This window comes from Lactuca virosa, chromosome 5 (assembly GCF_052849685.1).
Source record: "Lactuca virosa cultivar CGN04683 chromosome 5, Lactuca_virosa_CGN04683_v6, whole genome shotgun sequence".
NCBI lineage: Eukaryota > Viridiplantae > Streptophyta > Magnoliopsida > Asterales > Asteraceae > Lactuca > Lactuca virosa.
In genome coordinates this window covers 20,612,133-20,628,208 of record NC_136430.1, presented here as the reverse complement: position 1 = coordinate 20,628,208, position 16,076 = coordinate 20,612,133, and the positions used below count along the sequence as shown (strand labels likewise).

Below are 16,076 nucleotides of genomic sequence, written 5' to 3'. Positions count from 1 at the left end.
TCTTGGAAGCCATCCACATTTGATTCGAGAGAGGGATGAGCATTCTCCCCCTCAACCTGAGAAGGTTGAAATGGTTCGGAATCAAATGGAGGGAGGCTTGGGATCGGACCGGAGACGTTTTGCGAGACAGGGGCTTCCGAAGGAGAGATTGGATTGAGAGTTGGCCTTGTTCGAGATTCTGAATCAAGGGCGGTTTCGGAAGGACCAAAGAGATTTTCAAAGTCAACTTCAAGAATTGTTTGGGGGTTCGGACAACCTGGCGGAGGAGCATCGGAATCCATAATGTGAGTTGTAATATGGGTTGGGCCATAATTTTGAATGAAGTTGTCATCGAAAGTAACGTCAAAGCTTTCTTCCAGAACACAAGTTCTCCGGTTAAGAACTCTGTAAGCTTTTGATTTTGAGGAGTACCCAAGGAAGATGGCTTCATCAGCTTTAGGTTGGAACTTGGTAAGCTGATCACGGTTGTTCTTGATGAAGCATCTGCATCCCAAAACATGCAAAAACAAGATTGTTGGCTTCCGACCATTCATTGCTTCGTACGGAGTCATGTTGAGGCATTGATTGATGATACTCCGATTTTGAGTGAAGCAGGCAGTAGATACGGCTTCAGCCCAAAGGTAGAGTGGTAAATTTGCGAAGTTGAGCATGGATCGAGCAGCTTCAACGAGATTTCTATTGCGTCTTTGGACTACACCGTTTTGTTGTGGAGTATAAGGAGCTGAGAAGTTGTGGTCGATTCCTTTTTCAGTGAGAAATTTCTCAATGGTGGAATTAGTGAATTCCGATCCATTATCACTTCAGATTCTCCTAACTGGGAGTTTGATAAAAACTTCTATTCCCTTGATAAAATTGATGAGCTCTGAGGCTGTTTCGGATTTCAGCCTTAGGAAGAAGACCCAAGTGAACCTTGTAAAATCATCAAAAATCACAAGAATGTATTTCTTATGATGAAGACTTGCTACAGTGGATTGTCCACAAAGATCAATGTGTAGAAGCTCCAATGGTTCTGAAATGGATTTTTCGATGATAACAGGATGACCCTTTTTCGATTGCTTACCACACTCACAAGTAGCACACAAATGATCATTTTCGAATTTGAGAAGAGGTAAACCTCTCACCATTTCTCCGGATACGAGATCATTCATGTACCGAAAGTTTAGATGAGCGAGTCTTCGGTGCCATAACCAACTGACGTCAGGAACAACTTTGGTGAGAAGGGAGAGTTGCGGTTTTCCAATAATCATGTTGATGTCGAGCGGGTACATGTTCTTGTTGCGAATCGACTTGATTAAACATTCTTTCTGATCTTCAGTCATTACATAGCTGTATTTTTTGCAAAATTCCACACGGCGATTTGAGTCAGTGAGCTGAGCAACACTTATCAAATTATGTTTCAGATCAGCTACATAAGCCACATTTGAGATAGACAAGTTTCCATTGGTGAGAATTCCATAACCACGAATTTGGTAGTTGGAGTTGTTGCCATATGTCACGTAACCAGCGTTTGGAGAGAGCTTTAAATCTCGCAGAAAGTCTTTCTGCCCCGTCATGTGCATGGAGCAAGCATTATCAATATACCATACTGTTTCTTGATCCGAAGCACAAAGTGCCTGCTGAACAATGCTTCGACCGGGTGGATCATTGGTGGCCATGTAGCAATAGTGAGGTTCAGCAACATCATCTTCGTCTTCTGACCCAGAAGACCAATACCCTTCATCACATTCAATAGTTTGTCTTGCCATCAAACACATATTCCTTCCAGTTACCATGTCATCATCATCCCCGGATGACCAATATCCTTCAACATCTCTTGAAACCGTTGTAACAAAGGGTTTTTCGCTTTCAGCCATCTCTTGGGCTCTTCGGACGTAGTAAGCAGAATCCTTGATTTTTGGTTTCCGCGGAGCATCAGCCAGGCAATCTTTAGCAAAATGGTTTGCATGTCCACACTTATGACACATAATTTTTGGTTTGTCCGATTTGGAACTCTGAGAGGGTTCCGGAGTAGAGTTTGGCTTAGTGATGTTTGGTTTGTATGCGGGAGGATTTTCCGAAGTTGGTTTAGGTTTCGGAGCTGAGTATGGTTGAGGATTGTTATGGTGAGGAGCATGGAATCCGTTTTGGTATGGTTTGTAAGAGGGATTGAACGAACGTTTGTATTTCATTGAGAGTAGAGCAAACTCTTGTTGGAAACGGAGTTTAGAGTCCATGGCTTCAGAATCATCAACATGATAGATTTGTGTGGGTAAGATGGGTGCGGATGTTTGAACAGATGGAACAATGGGTTTAAAAGGATTCGAAGTAGATGAGTTTGGAATGGTTGATTCGAAAGAACTGACAAGGGCAAGAGGACCTCCAGAGAGTTCCCTTATGGTCTGAGCAACATTAGACTCGTGTCCTTGAAGTTCATCAAAAAGTTGATAGAGCTTTAACTTTTTCAAGGAACCATTGCTTTGGAGACAAGATTTTACATTTCCCCATCCTTTTCCGAGACTGTTTATGAATTTGAGATTGTACTCCAAAGGAGTTCGGACAATCCCATGAGCAGTCATGTTGTTGACCATGATTTGGTAACGGTTGGAGGCTGAGGCCACTGATTCACCAGGAGTGGTAGTGAAGGTATCGAAGTCGTTGACAACTGAGGTGAGGCGCTTGTCTTTCATATTTTCCGAACCTTCAATCAGGTCCTGAAGAGTGTCCCAAATCTCTTTGGCTGATTTGCACAGCTTGATGTGCTCGAAGAGTGAGGGAGGAACACCAAACACCATTTCTGAGAAAGCAACTTGATCAGCATGCAGCTTCTCAATATCATCTGCAGTTAGAGAAGCTGAGCGAGTTTCATCTTCACGCATGAGCTGAGCAGCTGCATCTCTTACTATTGTTCTTACAGGAACATGTGGACCTTCTTTGACGGATCTCCAGATTTCTTCACCTTTATCCTTGGCCAGTAAAAATCTTTTCATTCTAACTTTCCAGTGATCATATTCTTCCACAACTAGTAATGGGGCACGTGTAGGGCCACCCACACTATTTGCGATTTGCATTGAAATCATTTGCTGAGGATTAGAAGCATCCATTGAAGTTAAGATATCTTCAAGCTAAAGTGGTATATAGAAGAAATTTTATACTTATCACAGAAATGGTTGAAATACCAAGGTCATTTCAAACCAACTATAATATGATCTTATGGATTCAAAGGACAACCACTCAAGCTCTGATACCAATTGAGAGAACAAAATAGATCTGATGCACAGGGACAAGGTTTGAAAACTCAAACCTTGAGTGAATGCTTAAGATCAATGTCTGCTTGCTAGTAAATGTTCAAGTCAAGCCTGGAAAGACCAGTCAAGTCTTAGATAATGTATTCAATAAATTATCAAGTCATAAATAAAGAATGAGAATAAATGATCAAGGTAAAGCTAATAAATGAGGAACAACAGGAATGTTTGAAAGAAGTTTGAAATAACTTAGTAAATGCCAAAAGTTGAGTGAATGATCCGTGATTGAATTTGTATTGAAAGCTTCTATAAATAGGAGTGAAGGTTACAACGAATTAACTAGAACAATTACATAGGACTGGACAATAGAAATGTTTCTAACATTCTGATTGTCTAGTATTACAAAAGACTAAGTCCTATGAAATGTCACATCAATACAAAGACAAACTTAATAAATGCACAAAGACAAAATATTGTGACTCCGGATCAGCATCCATTCCTGACATGAGAATCATTCCGGAATGCCTTCAGCTTTGCATCTTCTTCTCTTCTGGTCCGGACAGATTCCGGAGCACTCTTCACATTTGACTCCGGATCATTTATTTCTTAACACATGTACTTCAGAATTCGAGCTTAGGATTGCTAGAGGTTCACTTTCTGGTTCCAACAAAGTCATCCATCCCCGTACGTTTCCGTCGTTCCGGTTTGGGGGTGTGACATAAAGCTTGTAGCTTTACGTGGTATCTCAACCTTGAGAGGCTAGATCTAGAGTTTGGGGTTGTAAATCTGCCTTAAAACGTCTGCATGAGAATAGAGTCTGAAAGGACTCGACGAGTCGGAGAACTGACTCGGCGAGTCAGTTAGGGTTTTCCCCAACGATTTTGGACACATGTGACTCGACGAGTTGATGAGACAACTCGACGAGCTAAGGGGGACTTTCACGACACTTCTGGAAACAAGGGGACTCGGCGAGTCACATAGGTGCACTCGACGAGTCGGGTCAACATGGACTGTTGACTCGAGTGTTGACTTCTGTTGACTTTAGGGTTTGGTCAAGACAGAGAATAGGGAGACCATGGAGGGTTAAAATGGTCTTTTACCCATTCCAAGAGATTAAAGAGAGAAAATAGCTTGGTTTACTTACAGTTTTGATTTAAGTGTTAATTAGAGATAATTATCATATGTGTTAGGCGGAGGCTAGATCGGTGATTCGTGTACGAGATTTATTTGCTTGCTTACGAGGTGAGTCTTCTCACTATACTTACCTTGAGTGGTAATTTGTGTGACCAGAGGGTCTTGTATGCTATTATTGAGTATTGTGATATCCTACATTATGTCTTTGTGATTTATGATGTGTATTATTTTGAGCTTTACTGAGTTAGGACCGGAGGGTCCACCGGAGTTGTGTGATCGGAGGGTCCCACTGAGACACATTGACCGGAGGGTCTTATTTTAGATATAGCCATGAGAGGCTAATGAGATGTGTGTGGTATTTTGGGGAACTCACTAAGTTTCGTGCTTACCGTGTTATGTGATATGTGTTTCAGGTACTTCTTCGAATCGCGGGAAGGCGTCGGCTTGATTGTACACACACACGAGATGGAGTTTATGTTTTGTGGATCCTGGATTTTATCAAACAATTTATGAATTTGTGTTTTGACAATTTGACAATTGTGGTTTTGGAATGTGATATTGAGAATTATGTGTTTTTAAAAATGAAAATTTTGTCTGAAAATTTACGGTATTACACTTTGAAGTTGATCAACTGCTGCCCCTCCTGGAGTATAGATAGCAATCTATACGTTGAACTAGAAAATCTCTCAACAATCAAAACTTGACCTCAACGACCCAACCTCCTCGAAACTTGAACATTGGCGAACCGAGTGAAACACTGACCACAATGAGATCCCTGACCAACAGCTACCTGCCGTGAAGACACTCATTCTCTCCTGATCACATACAACATGCATCATCTCGCTCTATACCTTTCCTTGACTACCACAAGACCCAAGTCTCATATACCCGGACCGTAGATCCCCATAACCCAATTTTTGCACCGCAACTTAAACAGATTGATGATCCTCCCGACAGAATACCCAATTCTACCCCACTTAGGGTTCGAACCATCGCTAATTGGCATACCAAACAGACCACACTACAGACTGGCTCACCAGATATACCATACCCGACTCTTGGAACGTACCACGCAACACTCGATGACCTTCCAGATAAGGACCAAGAAGCTCCAAGTACTCCAAATCTAAGATAGAAACCTCGGAAACTTCCCAATGTGACTGCCTCCAGTCACCCAGAATCTCATTTGGCTGCACAAAACAATATTTCGACTGTCTCAAAATAGCATTGACTCTGTATATGAAATTAATGGACTCTTGCACACTTCATCCTCTGAATCCTCAATCAACACCACATCGCAAGAATCGACATAGAAACAGGATACCTCACTCTCATAGTCGATTCGCAGCATAGACAACGAAATTTGCCGTCCCGAGATACCCCCTGGTTACCTGGAACTTTTGCTAAAATACGCCTTACCATACTCACTTGAGACTCATCCTTGTCCTCGTCTGTCATACTCCCCACTGATGACTCCCTCCCGGCATAAAAATAACTCAAGGCACTCGTTCAATAAAAATCCCTTTGGTGCTAATACCACGACTATCTGGTACCCCACGGGGTCTTCCTCTAATCTCTGAAATCAGAAGCTCACTCACCCTTCCTTCCAAAACAGAAAGCGGGAATAATATAATCCTCGTCATAGAAATTGCCATCACAATCCATTGGCCGATCACTCAACTTCGACTGTAATCCTCCACAAAGCACGCAACTCCAACTGGCACCTCACCAGTAAAATCCCTCGAGACCTAAACTCAATTTTTATCGCAAGGTATACTCCATTCAAGCTCGACCGACATGGCCCTCTATCCCCATAATTTACCATACATACTCTCAGTCTGAACAACCACAGCCGGGTAACTGGTAAAGACGAAAACACACACTGCTACGAACCATGGTACCCGAACCATGTTATCTCCCCTTAACCTGCTCCTTAGAACCTCTGGAATTCTCCTCATTTTGAGTATGGGTCCTCTGCTTTCAGTAGTAAGAGCCCAATACTACCTTCCACGTCTACCTATACTCTCCACAAGATCGTCCCAGATTTCCTAAGTAGCTGCTCAACCGTCTCGATCGACCAATCCCATTCCATATGCTCGCTCCCCAGTGGATACTCACCTCTAAACATCACACTCATCGGACTAAAATTACTCCCTAGGCTCTCCTAGGTTCCCACACTTCTCTGCCATCAGCTGCTGAAGACCTCGTAATGTCCATTAGCTATTCTAGCTAACTCGAATCACTCATGAGTTCCACAAAGCACAAAGCAAGCAGCATTCGGGCATCGAGTAACCTCCACCAGCTTATAAAACCACTCTAGCATACAACTTCAATTGCTCTATCCACAACACAAAATGCATCACCGAACTCAGGCAATCCTACCTCTCAACTCCTCAGAGATCTCTAATCATACATATGCAACACTACCAGCTCACATAACATGCATAAAGGCATCTCTCCTAAGCAGGCACACTAACATGCAATTTCTGAGCAAATCTCTAGCCCTACACTCGCATGCAGTACTATCAGCTCATAATAACAACACATAATTAAGTAAGGGTATTTTGGGAAATCACCTCTTGGGCTATGGGTGATTGTACACACCGCTTCGGATCTGCTTTCAAAACTCTTTAATCTCTTTGGAAAATCGTGTGATGAAAAATCATTCTTTTTGAAAACTTATCAACTCCTCAGTTTGAGTCCAGACATACCCAAGGGTGTACCCGAATCCCTCAAACCAAGGCTCTGATACCAAATTGTAACACCTCAAATTTCAAGACAAATTTTCATTTTTAATTCTCAAAATATTACTCATAAATTGTAAGTTATTATCAGAACAATATCAAAGTATCCCAAAATCCTCAAATCTCCATAAGCCGACGGATTTGTACAATCGTGCCTCCGCCTTCCCGAAATCTACAGAAGTACCTAAAACACATTTAACTCAACACGGTAAGCACGAAGCTTAGTGAGTTCCCCAAAATACCACACACACAATAGCTAGCCTCTCATGGATATATCTCGATAAGGACCCTCCGATCATGTGTATCAGTGAAGACCCTCCGGTCTCACGCCTCGGTATGGACCCTCCGGTCGTAACTTAATATATACACAAAATGATATCACATCATAGGTCACAAAGACAGAATGCATAATAACACATATCTCAGTATAAGCAAATAAGACCCTCAGGTCAATAACACGAATACGACCCTCCGGTCGATGACACAAATATGACCCTCCGGTCAATAACTCGAATAAGACCCTCCGGTCACACATAAATTACCACTCAGGTAAGTATAGTGAGAAGACTCACCTCAGATGATGAACAAATCCTATAAATGTTGCTGCTGCACACCGGCCTCTAACATTGAGCCAACCCCACAATTAACCCAATTAGGATCTAAGACCAAACCCTCACACATTAAGTCTAAAGATGGTCCACTAACCGATCCATAAATAACCCAAGCCCATTGGGCCCATCAAGGCCCAACCCTAAACTTAAGTCCAAATGGCAAGCCCAACACAAGGGATATATATATATATATATATATATATATATATACATATATATATATATATATATATATATATATATATATATATATATATATATATATATATATATATTCCTCTGACCAAGAATCTCCAATACAGCAAGCCCAAAACCCAGAACCAACACTTAAGGCCCAAAACGAGATTTAGCCAAAAAGCCCACAGCGAGATTACGCGGGGCGTACCTCCCTTGGTACGCTCTGCGTACACGCAAATCCTGATCGGGGAAACTAGACCAGTACGCGGGGCGTACTGGGACTTACGCGGGGCGTACGACTCAAGTCCAAAACTTTATTTTCGACTTAACCACTTCAGCTCAAAGCAACCAATCCTCAGGGAAGCTTCATTCCAAGCTCCTAACTGATAAAGTTGGCGACTTTATCAGTTTGCATGTCTTAATGGGACCCAACTTCCACAAACAACCATTAAGACTTTCTTAAACCATCTTAACACATGCATGGGGAGGTCTAGACGACCAAGTTCTCATTTTTGTGGATCTAGAACACCAAATACTCATGAAAGGACATGGGATTTGCTCTGGAGTTCACCAAACTCACAAAGTTCCAATCTTGGGACATAAAACTCTAAAATGGACTCAAAACAAGAACTAGAACAACAATGAGCAAGTTTCGAACTTGATACCTCTGGAAGATGCACCAACAAGAGTGGAACTAAGATCCAAAAGCTAGAAGCACAAGCCATCCTCTGTCAAGACTCCTTCTTCACCAAGAGCTTCACCAAAATCCCTCAAATGAGCCACCACACTCACACAAGCTAGAGGAAACGAGATTAGGGTTTTGAGAGGAGTTGGAGGCTGGAAATGGTGGCCATCATGTTCCTTAAATAGGGGCACACAAGTCATTAGGGTTTTCACTCTGATCCTAGTACGCCCAGCGTACTAGGTGGCCTCCGTGTCCATGCTATACACACGAGTACGCTACACATACATAAGTGTACGCCCCGCGTACCCAATTGCCACCCAATTCTTAATAAGGACTAAACTTGCCAAAACTTCAATCTATCATAACTTCTTCGTTATAAGTCTGTTTCCAATGAACCTTATATCCACGAAAAGGTGGTGAGAAGCCCTACACTTCTAGCAACTCATCACAGCCTCAAAGCTCCACAAAAAAACCCAAAATTCATAAAAGATTGAGTCAACGCCTTCACTGATACTCTTGGGCTCTAAAGCACAACCCGAAACCTTTCATCACACAACCCACCTTATCCCTATCCAAGAAGGGAATAAACCTTTTTCCTTCGAGCCTCAAAACCATCTCATACTCGAATTACGGCCCACGAGCCTTGAATCGCAAAACGATCCGAAACAGGATGTTACAACATGTTGGATCATTGATATACATGAGACCAAGTTCATATCGTGTATATTCTCCCCTACAACTTGGTTTTTGTCAAGAGCCAAATATATCCCATTAGAGAATTTTTGGGTGTGCAGTATATGTCCCCATTGCACCACCACAAAGGACAAAATGGGTCCTCAAAGAAGGTTGGTAATATATGTTGGTTATGAGTCAGTCTCTATTATAAGATATCTTGAACCTTTAACAAGTGATGTTTTTACAGTACGCCTAGCTGAATGCCAATTTGATAAGGCATATTTCCCATCATTAGGGGGAGAAAATAAGATTATAGAAAAGGATGTTTCATGGCATGAGCCTTCTTTATCATATCTTGACCCTCGCACAAAGCAATGTGAAATAGAAGTTCAAAAGATAATGCATTTCCAGGAAATGGAAAATCAATTGCCTGATGCAGTTGCTGACACGAAAAGGGTGACTAAATCATATATATCGGCTATCAATGTTCCAGCTCGAATTGAAATTCCATATGGACAATCTGATGACAAAGCCCCTCAAGAGTCTAAAACACGCCTGAAGCATGGAAGACCATTTGGTTCTAAGGATAAGAACCCACAAAAAAGAAGAGGAGTAGAAAATGAACTAGATCATCAGTAAAGTGTTCCTGGAGAAACACAAAATATCAAAATTCCCCCAGAAAAGGAAGATGTTGCACTAAATTATGGTAAAACAAATAGAATATGTGACCAAAATGAAACTGATAATATAAGTGTAATATTTTTTTATTCAGTTGCATCTGATATTATGAATGATGATCCCGAACCACAATCTGCCATTGAATGTCAAAGAAGAAATGATTGGGCTAAATGGAAGGAGGCTATGCAAGTTGAATTAAATTCCCTTAACAAGATAAAGGTTTTTGAGGCTATTATCCTCACACCTGGATTTGTGAAACCATTAGGGTATAAATGGATCTGCGTACGAAAAAAAAATGAGAGAGACGAAATTATAAGATACAAGGCTAGGCTTGTGGTTCAAGGTTTCTCTCAAAGACCTGGAATTGATTATGCACTTATTCACCGGTAATGGATGCAAGCATTTTTAGGTATTTAATCAGCTTGACAGTCTCTGAAAATTTTGAGATGCGCCTTATGGATGTTGTTACAGCTTACTTGTATGGGTCACTTGATAGTGATATCTATATGAAAATCCCTGAAGGATTTAAAATGTCTGGAGCATTACGTACAAAACCCAAAGAAATGTATTCTATAAAATTGCAAAGATCTTTATATGGGTTAAAGCAATCTGGACGCATGTGGTACAATCGTTTAAGCGATTATTTGACAAGTAAAGGTTATAAAAATAACACTATTTGTCCATGCGTATTTATTAAGAAAACAACATCTGGGTATGTGATTATAACGATCTACGTTGATGATTTAAACATCATTGGAACGAATAAAGAAATCCTAAAAGTGATTGAATTTTTAAAGAAAGAATTTGAAATGAAAGATCTTGGTAAAACCAAATATTGTCTTGGTTTGCAGATTGAGCATATGTCTAACGAAATACTTATACATCAATCAAATTGTATAGAAAGAGTCTTGAAACGTTTCAATATGGCCAATGTCAATCCTTTAAGCACCACAATGGTTGTTAGATCATTGAATATTGACAAAGATCCATTTCATCCTCGCGAAGAAAATGAATAAGTTATTGGTCCAGAAGTACCATATCTAAAAGCAATTGGGGCTCTTATGTATCTTACAAATTGTACTAGACCCGACATTTCGTTCGTTGTAAACTTGCTAGCAATGTTCAGTTCATCCCCAATAAAAAGACATTGGAATGGGATTAAGCATATTTTGTGATATCTTCGAGGAACTATTGATTTAGGGTTATTTTATCCTAATGATTCAAAACCAGGTTTGATTGGTTATGCAGATGCAGGCTATTTATCTTATCCTCATAAAACTAGATCTCAAACTGGATACGTATTCATGAACGGAGGCACCACAATTTCCTGGCGCTCTCAAAAGCAAACACTTGTCGCCACATCCTCAAATCATGCTGAAGTAATTGCACTAAATGAAGCTAGTAGAGAATGCACATGGTTAAGATCGTTGAGACAACTCCTTTTGTCTTCATGTGGACTAGATAAAGATAAAGGTCAAACTTTAATTTATGAAGATAACTTAGCATGTGACACTCAAATGAAAGAAGGATATATAAAGAGCGAAAGGACAAAACACATACCTCCAAAGTTTTTTGAGTACATTCAAGAACTTATAAAATATCAAAATGTTGAGATAGAATATGTTCAATCTAGTAACAATGTGGCAGACCTCTTCACGAAAACACTTCCTACTGCAATCTTCAGAAAACATGTACATGGCATCGGAATGCGACATGTGCATAACACGTAACGTAATAGATGTCTAAATGAGGGGGAGTCAACTATATAATGCACTCTTTTTCCCTTCGTTAAAGTTTTTTCCCACTGGGTTTTTCTTTAGCATGGTTTTTAATGAGACAGTACTTCAAGATTGAACTCAGATTTGAAAAACTGTCATCCAAGGGGGAGTGTTATAAAGGCCATAAAATTATTGAGTTAGACATAGCATGTTGATGAACATTTTTCACCCTTCAAATAGTTTCTTTTAACTATTTAGTTACTATTTTGATGATGTAAGAATATGATGATATGTAATATAAATATCCATCAAATGTAAAAGAAATAAACATACCATTTTGAATACAATCTTCTAAGTGTTCAAGAATCATCTCAAATCTTCTTTTATTTTATAATGTCCTATTTAATTTTGTTAGTTTTAGTTTTAATTACATCAAATTTATAACACACACACACACACACCGTGTTTATTGAAAAAAAAACAAATATCTATCCGTTTGCCAACAGCCAAAAAATTGAAATGAAAGTTGCGATGAAAAAGTCTCGTGCGGTATGCTTACCGTGGTCCAACCGAAGGGGTAGGTGTTGTGTTCACCGCACACCGCAGTGACACGTCACATACCGCAGAGTGTGGTATAGAGCGTACCGACAAGTCTAATCCATTAAATTAGCTGGTAACGGTAGATTGTATAATAGATAAATTTTTTATATGCATTAAATTTGTCATTTTGGGTACACTTATCCGTTAACAATTTAAACTTAATTTTAACTTTAAATAATTAATACAATCTTAGATGTACAAATTATTTAAAGTTAAAAATTAAGTTGATATTGTTAACGGATGAGTGTATCCTAAAATGACAAATTTAATGCATATAAAACAATTATCTATTATACAATCTATCGTTACGGTCTATACTGCACTCTGCGGTATGTGACGTGTCACCGCGGTGTGTGGTGAACATATTTAATGCATAAATTATTTAAAGTTTCTTTACCAAATAAATAAAAATATTGAATTTATTTTCTGGGTAAGGTTATATAACAGGTAAAGGTATATTCCATCATTCTCAAAATTATTGTCCACAGACAAAAAACGCACAAATTCAAGAAACATTAACTATCATCAACTTGATTCAAGAAAATGTCAGTTGTACTATTTTGTTGCATTTAATTTCATGGTAGTTTAACTAATAATGATGAGTATTTTTGTAAAAGAGATTTATTTTTTGAAGTAGACTATTATTTTAGGATAAATCAAAAACAAACATGAACTAATAATATGAGACAGAAAAAGTATAACATTTTCTAAACATTTGAATTCACTAATCATCTTTAACTATTTTTATATAAATAAGTGGAATTATCAAATCGTAATAGTAACTATCCTTCATATTTACGCTACAAAATGATTACTGAAATATTTATAATTTCGAGAATTTTGATGCGAGACAAAGCAAAAGTTGAGACTTGAGTGCATCTTTGAGAGTTCATTAAATTGTAGTCACATGAGTGAGACACATGCTTCAATTCCAACACTTCACTTCACAATCTGACACAGTCTCATTTCATTTGATTCCATAACTTTCATTGTATTTAATGCTATTAAGTGTTGTGTCATCAAAATTAAAACATAAACTATAACCCAATCAGAATTTGAGCACGTTATTCAAGATCATCAGTGAGAGGTTTGATACAAAGAATATCAGTTCATGTGTAAAATGATCCAATACGATGGTCTTACAATTAAAATTGTTTGGAGTAATTCAATGATCAAATTTGTTTGATACAAACATAAACTTAACTTCGAATGTAATCTTACAATTCTTTTATAATTATAGTGTAAAAATTGGTGGGTTGATATTTTAGAAGAAATAAATGAAGGGAAATTGAAAATTAAACCCCACCAAAATCTCATTGGGTACTAGGTCATCTATCAAATGGTCCTAGCAATTGACCTAACATCCCACATTAAATTCTTCACCTAACATTACTTGCATTTCAAAGAATATATTTTCCTATTTTTATGAAAAATAATAGTGTTAATCAACGTGGTAGGAAACGATTTCTTTTGCATTCAAAGAATATAATAGGTTCGTATATTTGGAAAAAAAAATACAATATAATTAAATTTTTTTTTGTTATTTCTTTTCCATGTCGAGAAAAAAACTGTTATTAGTCTAGAACAATGTTGGAAATATAGTGAGCATGTTCGATCATAAGTGTCCTGCTAATACAGACTTAAAGATGTCCGATTGAATTCATTTCCCCTAATAGATTAGTAGATTACATAGTAAACATAGGTTAATAACTACAAAATATTCTTTTAAATGATATCGTCTTATTATTTATTTAACCTAAATATGCTCTTATATTCGTATTACGAGCTATACACGTTATGTATATATATACATATAAATTCTTGAAGGAGAATATAAAAGCCTTGAATTAAAATTTTAATATGATCTCGTTTATAAACAATTAACTGAGTTGCATTTGAACTCGTTATTACGAGATCTGACCTTAATGTATGATATAATAATAATATTTTTAATATATAAATAAATAATTTCAACATATATTGTTGAATCTCCAGTCTAATCTAACTTCACTGGGACCCACAACGTGCTGACATGGCTTGCGAAATGATACGATGTGGCTGCTCACCATGAAGGCGGTTACACGCTCAGAGACCCGGATGTCTTCCATCTTCAATTCTTGTAACCGCTGAACGTACTCCGGCACGTGGACCAGGTCCCATATCACTCCAATCTCACCGCCTTTCAGCACCCGGACAACTTCCCCGAGTACCCTCATCCGCTCCGCCGCCGCCGCCGCTGTTTTCTGACCGAATTCCTTCCCGACGGTGTGTAGAAACCCGGCCGACACCACCACGTCGAAGTAATTGTCCGGGAACGGGAGCCTACGCGCGTCTCCCTCTCGACAGGTGACGTACTCCTGGACGCCTTCCATCCCGGCTGTTCTGAGAGTGGATAAAGTCGTGTTCTTGCGATCTAACCCGACGACTCGGCCTGAGCTTCCTTCTTTTTTGAGTTGCATGGCGACGGTGTTTAGAAGGATGCCGCGGCCGCATCCTACGTCTAGGGCTGTTTTCACGGTGGACCAGTCGTGTACAGCACCGACCATACGCTGAGCCATGTCCCAGCGAAGTGCGACGGAGGAGTAGAAAATGTTGCCGGCTGCGTAAAAAAGGCATACGCCGGAGAGTGCCGTAACGGAGCCGGTGAAACCGGCAGCGAATCTAGCGAAACCGGTAGAAAAAACGGCGGGGAGAATCGACTCGAAGGAGGAACAGATCCAATCAAAGTAGATGAGAAAGAGGACTGATGACGCTGAGAAGAAGATCGCGTGAATTAGGAGGAACACCGGTGTTTGCCAATCATCCATGCCATAGATTGCGTAGATCTGAGTCCAATCTCTTCCAGTTTTCCCCATTCTTTCTATAAAGTAACAGTAACAGATGCACAACTCGACTTCCGCTTCTCAAATTCAGATTCTGCAGTTTCAAAGTAAGCAATTAACACTATTAAAAATAAACTCAAATATTAGTATGGATCAACACATCGTTAATATACCGCACCAACAAAATCTGGTTTGTTTACCGCGAAAATCAACTGATTTTGAATCACGAGACGTTAATATTTCAAATCTATCTTAGTTCTTCTCTTTCCATCACTCCACTCAGACTATATGAACAAATGAAAATGTCGTTTAATCGGGAAACGAAACAGTGAGGGTGAGTATACCACTTACATATGAGGAAATGTAATCCAGAATTTGTTGATCGCGAAGGATAGTTCAGAGCAACAGGATCATGAAAAATGGGGAATTATTGCTGTCAAAGGCAAATCGAAATCAAAATCATTGCCCATAATATCAATATCTTCCGTTTCAGAGAATGACGACGACGATGATGATGCGGATCTTTAACCAGTTGAGACGCGTTTTCCTTTTGGCTTTCGTCCTTTTGTTTATCTGTGTGTAACTTTTTGAAATGTTAAAAGAGCGAATCAGACGAGTGATAGCAAGAGAGAGAAAATGATTGAACAGGGAGAGGCGGTGCTCGGAGACTTTAAATAGACAAAGTTACAAAGATACAGAAATCGTCCCTCGGTTATTGAGGATTCGCAAATACTAACTCCGTCCCACAAATTAATACCTTTATAATTTTATCTCACGCTAAAATACCAAAAAACATACCATAATAATCAAGGTCCTTTATACAAAAATAAATAAATAAAATAAAATCAATGTGTTAAAAAGCTTGACTTAAATATTATTATTATTAGAATAATTTACATAGGTTTATCAAATATCACAAACTTAGTCATTGCTAATTTTTTTTTGATAACCATGGTTCATGTAGTTTCCAAAACTTGCATGAATTGTCATTTTTTGCTCTTATCGTTAGTT

General features: G+C 39.0%; 1 protein-coding gene across 1 annotated transcript; it reads right to left on the bottom strand.

Annotated features, from left to right (window-relative positions):
- Positions 1–14,085: 14,085 nt before the first annotated feature.
- LOC145116970 (uncharacterized) lies at positions 14,086–15,714 on the bottom strand. Its single transcript, XM_079053268.1, has 2 exons — positions 15,417–15,714; positions 14,086–15,159 (listed from the first exon to the last, which is right to left on the bottom strand). The coding sequence occupies exon 2, from the start codon at positions 15,096–15,098 to the stop codon at positions 14,214–14,216; it is 885 nt and encodes a 294-aa protein (XP_078909394.1). The 5' UTR covers positions 15,099–15,159; positions 15,417–15,714; the 3' UTR covers positions 14,086–14,213.
- Positions 15,715–16,076: the final 362 nt, after the last annotated feature.

Coding starts and splice junctions, on each gene's coding strand:
- LOC145116970 (XM_079053268.1), bottom strand. CDS start 15,098: ATGGGGAAAACTGGAAGAGATTGGACTCAGATCTACGCAATCTATGGC.